The sequence below is a fragment of the Octodon degus genome, unplaced genomic scaffold, assembly GCF_000260255.1.
Source record: "Octodon degus isolate 3935 unplaced genomic scaffold, OctDeg1.0 scaffold00017, whole genome shotgun sequence".
Classification (NCBI taxonomy): Eukaryota; Metazoa; Chordata; class Mammalia; order Rodentia; family Octodontidae; genus Octodon; species Octodon degus.
The window spans coordinates 14,114,517-14,125,658 of record NW_004524593.1 but is presented as its reverse complement, the minus strand read 5'-3'; the positions used below and the strand labels follow the sequence as shown (position 1 = coordinate 14,125,658).

The 11,142-nt window shown below is 38.4% G+C and overlaps 1 protein-coding gene across 3 annotated transcripts in view; it reads right to left on the bottom strand.

The window, feature by feature from the left end:
- The window catches only part of Dtl (denticleless E3 ubiquitin protein ligase homolog), a 45,890-nt gene that overhangs the window by 20,488 nt on the left and 14,260 nt on the right, over positions 1 to 11,142 (bottom strand). For all 3 annotated transcript variants that reach the window (XM_023710202.1, XM_023710203.1, XM_023710204.1), the window contains exons 8-11: positions 10,710 to 10,783; positions 9,201 to 9,304; positions 8,687 to 8,791; positions 4,479 to 4,591 (exon numbers count right to left, since the gene is read on the bottom strand). In XM_023710202.1, coding sequence (XP_023565970.1) covers positions 4,479 to 4,591; positions 8,687 to 8,791; positions 9,201 to 9,304; positions 10,710 to 10,783 — 396 coding nt within the window. The remainder of the gene's footprint in view (positions 1 to 4,478; positions 4,592 to 8,686; positions 8,792 to 9,200; positions 9,305 to 10,709; positions 10,784 to 11,142) is intronic.

Sequence of the window (11,142 nt, the reverse complement as noted above, 5' to 3'; positions counted from 1 at the left end):
GGCTGGCATGTGGTGCTGGGGGATCGAACCGCGGTCCCTGGGTTTGCCAAGCTTGTTCCAAGTTGGTGCTTTAGACCACTGAGCCATCTCTCCAGCCCATGGGTACTTTAAAATAATTAAAATGGTGGGGCTGGCGAGATAGCTCAGTGGATTAAAGTGCCTGCTTGCAAGCTTAGGCAAGAGCAGGAACTGTGGTTAAATCCCCAGCACCACATGCCAGGCCAGCCTTGACTCCAGGATGAGCTGAGCCAGCCACAAAGTCCGGGCAGGTGTAGTGGCGTATGCCCTAATCCCAGCATGGGGAAGGCTGAAAACACGAGGATCACTGAGTCTGAACTATGTAGTAGGACCCTGTAACAACCAAATACATTTAAAAAAAAAAAGTTAGATTTCTAAATTTCTGTGTAAAATATGTAATTGTTTATTCATATTCTTTAAATATTTTTCATTTAAAAATTTTTTTTCTCCATATTCTGTATGGACTTAAAAGTTTAACAGATCAATACTTGATGGCAAATACCTATTCCATGTTATGCCTAAGATGTCTGATATTCAGACAGTGAGGTTAAACCCAACTGCATATGTTGTAGGACAATAATAAGCTTCTCTTCTGGAGGGTTAACAACCTAAGTTTGCAGACCAAAAATTAGAGAAATAGAAGGGCTGCAAGGAAAGCCAACATTTTAACCCTAGCCTTTCAAGGTCAGTGAAGACTCGGGACATAGGAGAACCTGTACTGTAACATCATGTAACTCAGTTGTATCCCAAATTTTCTGATCAAAGAGATTATGGGGCCACAGAGCAACGTGACTGATGACATAGAGTGTGCCTAAGGAGAGTCACATGGAGAGAAAACATTCTCTCAGGCTTTCACAGACAGCAATTGGTCAAGCAACGGCTGTGACTCATCCACATAGCTGACACTGACAAAGGATCTGCAAACTGCAGTACAGGGTTTCAGGATAAATGCTGAGGGTACTTGATTGACCTTATCAGATACAAAAGTTACATTTCTTTTTATATAGGTCTTGCTTTATCTTGGTCTTAACCATGCAGCAGAAAAGTATAAAAATGAGGTATATAAAGTAAAGCCGTATTAATATGCTTAGCTGTGAAAGGCTCAAGTCAACAACTTCTGCAGATAACCCACAACTATGTGGACTGCTGGACAGTGTTGGACTGTTTTTCTGAATTCATGTATCTATAGTATTTAGATGCCAATAGAATACCCATCTCTCACAGGACTAAACAAAAAAGGGGATACAAAAGAAGGATCATTTTGTATCTGTATATACCGAATAATTAGGATAGATATACAGCTACTTTCACTTAATTCAATGAGAAGATTTGTACTAATAGTGTTTGGACAGGATATCCTGTCTGCATCTTGTACTATGGATAACCACTAAGAAGATAACAATGTACAATGTATTAATTATTGAAACTGTCCTATTAAACAGTTTTGAAACTGTCTCATTGCTATTTGCTTCTCAATAAAATAAAAAATTAAATTAAAATAGTGAACTCTATGTGGTATAGATTCACCTTTACATACAAAAATTGTTATAACTAGATGATTTTTAAAGGTCTGCCTGTCCTTTTAAGTAGGAAAGAGACTAGTAAGTCAAGAGATACCTACAGTTAAGCCTTGTAGGGATGATCACACACAGAAAATTGACCTTTCCTAAATATTCTTACATACTCTGGTTTCTCTTCAGATCATATAAATCTTTCGCCTTTTACTAAATATTCTTACAGAACAAAGACTTTCAAGGCATAATGAACCCCAAAATTAAAAACTATAAAGGTACCTTTAGAAGTGCACGGCTCTAAATTCAGATTTCATAAGCCATTTTATGTACTAAAACACACAAAAAAAAGATCAGCACTTTTCCTCGCAACATCTCCTTACTCTGCCCAGTTGGAAACCAAATCTAATCTTTATTTCTGCCATGAGATCATTTACACTTCCTAAAGTGTCAGGCTTAATGTTTCTCCAGTCAGCGGTGGAATGGCTGTGCCAAATCAGTTTATTTATAACCACTTCAATTCAGTAGCTAAGTCAGAAACCAGGGAAGATGGGATAGGAGTGAGGGTAGGACAATGGGTAAGAAAATAAAGTAGAATGCTAAATCTTTTTAAGTCTCAGTTCTCAGTATCAGAGTCTCTATCTAGTTCATTGCCCCTCTGTGGGACAGCAGTGAAGATGAAAAGGTCAGGCTCTTCTGTCATAAAACTCCTTGCTTTCACTGTCTTCTTGTGCCCACAGGCTTTCTTGGCAGGGAAAAATTCCAAAGCTTGAAAAGAATTCTAACCTATCAGACACACAGACTCATAAGACATTTACTAACCTGGACATTCATCTTGCATAGGACTACCTTGAAACCACCACCCACTCTTTATTCAATCATGGAAAAGAGAAACTGAGCCACCTCACTAGGTAAATTCAATTTTGGGAGCAGAAGCTTGCCAGGATCTCAAATATCAGGGCCTGTACACGGAGTTATGTGTGGAGAGGGAGAAGAACATCACGTCTAAACCACGTCATTCAGCAGCAACATGTGACCAAGCCTAAGAATCCAGAAAGGGTCACCCACGTATGTGGCAGCCACCGGCTGGAAGTCTGTAAATGGCTTAGAAACAACAGCCAAGTACCTTTCATGTGTGGCTTTAAAATCACTAAAACAAAAATTTTAAAAATTCCTTGTCCTACAGAAGAGAGCTAACAGACTACTGGCAAGAAATTTTTAAAGAAATTTATACACACGTAACACATTTATACACATAATTATGTATATGCATAATTTATAAACTTATCTAAAATGATTTTAAAAGAATGACTGGTACATATGGATTTTTGTATAATCCTTTACTATGATTTTTGGTATGAAATTTCAGTTTTTTCTTTTAAGAATAAACTTCAAGGGGGCCTGCCCCTTAGCTCAGTTCTTTAAGTGGCTGCTTCAACAAAGCAGTCAAGCTCAGGTTGCTGTGGTTTGATCCCCACAACTCCAGTCAGCCAAACCTGCCCTGAAAGCATTCAGAGCAAAAAAAAAAGAATAAACTTCAAAACATAAGACTTGTGGTAGGAATACAATTCTCCAGTTAAGTGAAGGGTCAAAGTAGAGAAAAGAATGTGGTCAAGACAGTAAGAAAGAAAAAGATAAATAGGGATAAAACCAAATTTGACACTCGAAATTTAAAGTATAGACAGAAGCACCAGTACCAGCCATGTACACTGATAAACTTTAAAACTCAGGAAAACAGAGAGGAAACAAGGTAAAAACTATTTTCATAAGGAGTCTCTAGTATATACTTTATAAGCAGAGCTTCATTTATACAGTAAATAGAAATGTCATGCAGAAAGTTGAGTAGGCCCTCCTAAAAGCACACTGCATAGAACAATACCTCCATCTTGTGACCATTTAAGATTTTGTTATTGTCAAAAAGGTAGCATTATAGTTTCGTAACTGTAGATATACTAAAATCACTTTAGCATTTCTATGACTTTTTACTGATTAGACTTCAAATAGTTAACTTTAAATTTCTTAGTTTACAGTAGTCCTTTAAAAACAAACCTGTTCAATAATACTATTAAACGTAAATATAGGTTGGGGAGATAGCTTGGTGGTCTAAGCGCCTGCCTGGCAAATGCAAAGACCCAGGTCTGACCCCTGGTGCTGCATGCTGTGGCAGCCCTGGAACCCCAGATGACCTGTGCCAGGCCCACACGTGGTGCCTGCCTGTTATCTCAGTGCTGGAGAGGCTGAGACAGGAGGATCACTATAAGTCTGAGCTGCGTAGTGAGACCTTGTACCAAATAAATAAACGATAAAAACGAAAAATGTAAAAATACAGAGAGATATATAAGCCACATCTATTTTAAGACCCTAAAGAGCCTAAAGGTTGGTTACTTATGAGAGAATAAAGAATATATTAGTATATAAATTTTTCAGTGACTGTTTCCAGCAAGGTTCTATAGGTGATTCAAGTATAAATCTTTTTTTTTTTTTGATACTGGGGATTGAACTCAGGATCCTGTGCTTGCCAGGCAGGTATTGTATTGCTGAGCTAGCTCTCCAGCCCTCAAGAGCCAATCTTAAGAACCAATTATTTTACTTTTAAGTAGAGTTGAAAGCACAGAGCAGACAGGCAGCACAGGACTCGATCTAACACCTGTGCATCCCCAGTGCACCTGTGCACGCCATGAGCTGCACCAGGCCCCTTACTACCCTTCTCATTCCCAATTTCTGGATCATCTATGAATAAAACATGTGGACTATCAACCCTGCTAAACCTTGATCATAATAAAAGAGCATATATTCTCCAATAGTAACTTTTCAGCTATTTTTAAGAGTTCAGAAGCAACTTCTAACAAATACCTGATACAGAAAAAGTTAACAGTATGTGTTTACATTAAATTTTGCTTATGTTGGACAAAAAAAAATTTTTACTTGTGAGGGAAAGTGGCAACGTACCTTCCAGATGTAGGCAGCTTCATCACTTGAACCACTTAGTAAAAATTGGTCATCTGGGCTAAGACTTGATTTTACATAAAAGGTAGAGTTCTGGTGTCCATTGAAGACAGCCACTGCCAGAAGATAAAAACAGCATTACTTCGTTATTTCCAGTGTTCAAATAAATACACAGTGTGTGTGTGAGTGGGTGTCTGTGTGTATTCCAACAAGTTTGATCACTGTATCAACTACTGAAGCAGATGGTCAAGGTAGGTTACTTGGTTACTTTGTTCACTATATAACAAAGAACTGGACATCGATCAAGAAAGAAAAACCCTAAATAGGCTTTATTTTAGACTACCATCATGAAGCTGGCCTAAACATACTGTCTGGAGATGTCACATGAGAGAAATGTGAAGAAAACATTCTTAAGGGAAAAGAATGTAGGGAAGGCCAATCCTATAATAAAACGAAGATCCGCGCTCTTCTCACTAGCCCAGGGTGAGGCTTTTCCCACTGTGTTTGTTGCCTTGGTCTGACTTCTCAGAGACCTGGAGCCTCCTTAGGATACATTTCAAATCTTGTTCGTCTTCTGTAGACTTTATAAGGTTTTGAACAGGGTAAACCCTCAAGTATTTGTTCCATGAATAGGTAATGATCAGTGAAGAGGATTGTGTGAATTTTGGCTAAAATTTACTGACAGCTTATCTGAGAGGTAAACCTTACCTGCCAACAGGCTGAACAGTAAACTATGGTAGGGGAGCTATGTTCATGTAGGAGACACAAGGTTAGGGTTAACCTTCCTGCTGTACACAGCAGGAGCGCAAGATACCAAGTCCTGCACAACATATTCTTGTCAAGTGTTTTTATACTAAGAAACAGAAAACCTAGGGCCTTTGGCACCAGAAAACTTCTAAGAAATTCAAGAGAAAAATCTCATTTATTGGAGAATAAACTTAAGAATAAATTTTAGGCATGGAAAAATTCACATTTCTACTTTTAACAGAGAAAGAAAAGCGTGATTAAGGGACTTAGTTTTTCTTATATGCTCATAGAAATTCCTTCCTTTTTCTACAGTAAGTGAAAAAAAAATTCATGTTTATAGCTTTTAAAGGAAAAGTCTACAAATATACAACCAGACATGGAAAAGTAACGAGTGAATTTCCCATAAAACCTGTCATTTATTGCCTTCTGTTGGTCTCAGAAAGGCTGGTATGATGTTTTATTGTTTGTTAGTCTGGCTGTTTATCTGTGCTTATGATAACTTCATAAAGAGTTGAAAATAAACATTTATTGAAAGGAAAGTTCTGGGTTATGCATTTTTTTTTTTAAAGAATCTTTTTTTTGGTCTTATAGTCTAAGTAAGTACTTTGAAAATAACAATATACAGTATAATAGCTATTGTTATTCTCTTATTTGGTTATGAAATTTTGTTTCTTTTCATGAAAAAAGGTTGTTATGAAACATAATGTGAATGCTTCAACCTGGCTAAAAGTCTTCCTAGAACCTAACTGGCAGGCCAGCAAGATAGCTCAGTGGACTAACTGCCTGCTTAGGCAAGCACAGGAACCCAGCACCACTGGCTGTGCCAGGCATGCCCCTGGGCACAGTGAGCCAGCAACTGAGTCCGGGCATGGTGGCGTGCACCTGTAATCCCAGTGCTGGGGAGGCTAAAAACAGGAGGATCACCACAAGTCTGAGCTGCATAGTGAGATCCTATACCAAATACATTAAAAAAATAAAAAAACCTATTTGGTTCAATTTACTCTTTGATGATTTGGGCTCTTAAAATGGCCTTATAGTTATCCTTATGAGTATCAGTTAGTATAAAACTGTGAATAAAAACACTGTAATTGAGTCCAAGATCTTCCTAAAGTCTTTAAAAAACCAAATAACCACCACACATCACATATCACACATCCACATCCCTCCCAAGACATCCAACATTTAAATTTTGAGAAACAAATTAATCTATCTTTAAAAACAAAATTATTTCAGGAGGAAAAAGTCACTAAATCACTAGCAAAGCATTTGATGGCAGACAAACTAAACTCAAGGTCCTTCTTATGCCACACTATAATAAAAAATTGTTTACACCTGATATAATCAAGATGAGGCTTTATGGCTTTTTTTTTTTTTTTGACCAGGGATTGAACTCAGGACCTTGTGCTTGCCAGGAAGGCATTTATGCCACTAAGCTTTATCACTGGCTTATGTAATAAGGTGGGCTAAGGAAATTAAAATGGGGTCTTGCTAAATCTATCAGGCTGGCCTCAAACTCATGGCAATCCTCCTGTCTCAGTTCTGAGTTCTGGGATTACAGGTGAGTGCTACCATGCGCAGCTAGACTTTATCTTTTAAGAAACAATTCTGAGAGCCAACCAGATAGCTCAGTGGACTAAAGCGCCTGCTTAGGCAGGCCCAGTGACCAGGGTTCCATCCCTGATGTGCTGTGCCAGCCCTGCCCCCGGGGCGTGCTGAGACAGCAAGTGAGACTGGGTATGGTGGTACATGCTAGAGAGGCTGAAAAAATAGGAGAATCAGTACAAGTCCAATCTGTGTAGTGAGACCTTATAGACCCTGTACTAAATACATTAAAGAAAAGAAATATTTTTGAAAATTCTATTTTACATGATTAACTAAATCAGTAGCCATCCAAGTTGTGATCTCTTTAAGAAAAACAATAATAAAAAGTTATAAAATATTTTTCCTTTTCCAAATACTCTTGCTCTTACTTCAAAAACATCAGATTCATAACCATTAGGGAGAGTATGCAATGTGTTAATTATTAAAACTGTCCTACCAATTTCATTTGAAACTGTCTCATTGCTATTTGTTTCTCAATAAAATTATGGAAAAAAATTTAAAAAATAAAACAATAAAAAAAATGAGACTCAATCCTGGGCACTGGAAATGTAAGTATGATGTTATCACAGGTATCAACGTCCTAATGAGACAGCAAGGGAAATCTAAGGGAAATCTTCCGAAGCGTCTCCAAGATCACAACTAAAATAACAACATTCTGGATCCAGTGAGATAGCTCAGTGATCTAAAGCGCCTGCTTAGGCAAGCTTAGGCAGCTGCATGGACCACAGTTCAATCCCCGGCTCCACATGCTGCGCCAGCACTGCCCTCAGGGCAGGCTGAGCCAGCCACAAAAAATAATTAAATTAAATAAAAAATAACATTCTATACTACTTCTTGTTTATTAGCACCTCCTACTTTACTGGTAACTAAGTAGCTCTGGGAATGGGTCATGTAATTCAAAGTGTTCCTGACAGTGTGACCTAAGGAAAAACCAGGATACTAATAAGTAGCTTAAGTCATTGCTAGTAATTTGTAACAACCTTCTTAAAGCATGCTTGAGAAACTTGAGTTTCTCTTTTACAATATTATTTATTAAGAGCCGACCAAATAGCTCAGCCAATTAAAACATGCCAGGGGTTTGATCCCCAGGCCTGCTATGCCAGCCTTGCTCCTGGGACACGCCAAGATGGCAATTGAGACTGGATGTGGTGGCGCACACCTGTAATCCCAGGTCTTGGGAGGCTGCAAACAGGAGGATCACTATGAGTCTGATCTAGTAGTGAGACCCTGAAAACCCTGTAGACCCTTCCCTAAAAGAGCCACTGTCCAATGTTAAAAAGAAAGTAGAGGGGGCTGGAGAGATGGCTCAATGGAATAAGTGCTTCCCTGGCAAGCACAAGGGTCTGAGTTCAATCCCTGGTTCTGGAAAAAAAAAAAAAAAAAAAAAAGGAAAGTAGAAGGAAGACGGTTATTTAGGGAGGAGGTCTGAAAACTTCAGCCCTCTAATGTGTGCGTGTAGAGGGGTTGTTCTGAGGATGGCAGGGCTTCAGGCACATTTGGACCAAGCCTTACCACTTAACTACAGTACCAGCTCCCTACTTTTAACTAACAGCCCCCAAAGAGGACAAAAGTTGAGCAAAACAGCTTTCTTTATCCTGAAAGCCTGCTGAATAAAAGTCTTAAATAGGCAAAAGGGGATGATTTCAGGAGACTCACTTAAAATGAAATCAAGTCACCACATAGAGCAGGACTGGTTACTAGTGACATGGTCACAAGGGAAGTACCCCAATAAAAACATCACTACAACTAAAGACACTGAAGTTCTCACGTGGCTAAGTTTTGTTTTAAAAAATTGAAATCATCATTAACAAAAAAACGCCACTAGTTCCCTGATAAGAGAACATGAATCACTAAAATCTTGCCTGGTGAGGTCTTCAATCCCGTCATATTGAACATGTAGATGTTGTCATCTGTGCAATTAGCAAATAAAGTAGAGCCAGTAGAATCCAAAATCAGACTGGAGTAACCTAGGGAAAAGAAATGTTAGTTCCTATGTCCTGACGATGATGAACAGACTAGGGGCTAAAACACAGAGCCAGATCATTGCATAAGACAATAGCAGATCGAGACAACAGAACTTGTGGTCTTCAAAATATATACAAATCAAAACTATTCTGAGTTCTTATCTTTTTAAGTTTGAAAGATAACACACATTCGAGCTCCTCCAGTCTATGTTCTCAAACTAGCCTGCTGAAAAAATTTTTTTAAAACTTTTAAACAGAGTGGAGAGATGGCTCAGTGGAATAAGTGCTTCCCTGGCAAGCACAAGAGTGTGTGTTCAATCCCCAGTTTCACTAAAAAAATTAAAAAAATAAAACTTTTAAACAGAAATTCACATCTCTTCCAAAAAGTACCACAGGCTATACAGAGGCTTACCTAGTTTTCGAGTGCTGCTACCAGGGTACAAGAAAGCCTTGGATGCTATGGGTTCTTGTCGATAAGCAGTATAATTCTTGCGTAAATCCCATATTTTGATTATCCTAAAAGCCATGACAAATAGTTACTTGGTAGACCTTCCCCCACACCAAACAACTTCACTTACTTCAAATGTAAAATGACTTTTAGTCTAACTCTTCTGGCACTTTTACCCAGTAAAGTGAGGATTCCTCATTGGGAAACAAACTGAACTGTTTTATACCATTGTTTCCAGAGTCAGGCTTATCATTCTGACAAAACGGAAACAGATGTGATTTGACCCAGTGATGGGTTACTGGAGTTTCCTTCAAGAGAGCGGAAAAGGAAGAAGATGCAGTTGCACGTTGACAGTCACTGTTCCATTGTTTTAGAAAAGTACTTCCTAAATCTTTAAGGTTCTGCATATATCCTTTGACATAAGCAGTAAGCTCCTATGGTTATATCTCTACACATGACTCACTCAGTAATATAGCTGAAACAAATTTTCCTGTGCAACAGGAAAATATTTCCCTAGTCTATTGGGATAAATGTCTTCATCTCATACTTCTACTGGATGTTCTGTCTAAAAATACAAGGTTGGTATGAAATGGCAGTGTCTCGGGAGTTCAGTGAAGGCAGCTTTCCTTCATAAGCATAACTAGAAACTTTCAGATAATGCTTCATTCTTTACAAAAATTTGGTTCACAGAACAGTAAGTATCCAGAAGAAACAATGAAAATTCTAGTTTAGTCAGGCATCATCTTTATAAATTAAAAATTTTGAAGGCAAAGATGCATTTGGAAATAAAATGGGCAAAGTAGTATGCTTCAACATGCTCCCAACAGGGACGTAACTCGTGTGGCTCCCCTGCACAGGACAGACCCATCAGGTGTATGAGCTGCCGCAGGGAGGTACACATATACCACTAGTGGTTCAAGTCTGCAGAAACGTGTTAAGAGTCCTTAAACAAAAGAGATAAAGGGATCTCTACACATGAAGAATTTACTTTTAATAAAGTAACCAATGAACAAGCATCACAGACTTATTTGGAAGCTAAAAATACAGGCCAATGCATCAAGGCAAGTATGTCGAAGTATGTAAACCTTATGATAAATCTAGATTTCTCTCAGAAGTGCCAGGTACATGGCCCAAAGTAGTCTTCTTTTAAAATTACTGCTAACTGTGAAAAGATATAATCCAAAATAACAGAAATTTCACTCCTCCAAATAAGAAGCAGTGACTAAGCTGCCAAGTCACTTCTCTGAAACAGCAGCAGCTGCTAACACTGTTCCCTATGGCAATGTGCCAGGTGTGACCCAAGTGCTATCTCATTTAATTATTTGAGCAAGACCTCCAAGAAGGTATGATCCAGTACGATCTGTAGGGGTACTCACTAAGCCAAAAGTTAGAAGCATACATGTTCAATTATAATGGGAGTAGGTAACTTTCTCAGCATTTCATCAAAAAGAAGCAAGAAATAAGTTCTCTTACCCATCCACAGCTCCTGCTGAAACTAATGTATTCTCATCTTGAAAAAGGACCACAGTAACACTCTGCTGGAAGTCCTAATAGCACAAGAAAAGAAGGAAATTCTGTCTAGGGGACTATCTTCACAAGCAAGAGAACACGGTACTAAGAAAATGGCTCCCTTACGCACACTGAATTAAAACTGCATCTTGTCTTTCCAACAACCCTGGAAATGTGTAATAGCAAGGAAACAACCTAAGCATTATTAAGTTAACGGCATGTAGTGTTAACACTTTAACTTGTACGCAAAAAACAAACTGGAGACTAAACCTTTTACTTCCCTGAGCTCACTGACTGTACTCAGAACTCAGCCTCACTAATAAACTGTGTATCTGAAAGAAACTAATGTAACTTTCCTACACCTGTTTTATGTGGAAAATATTGCTACCTACCCAAT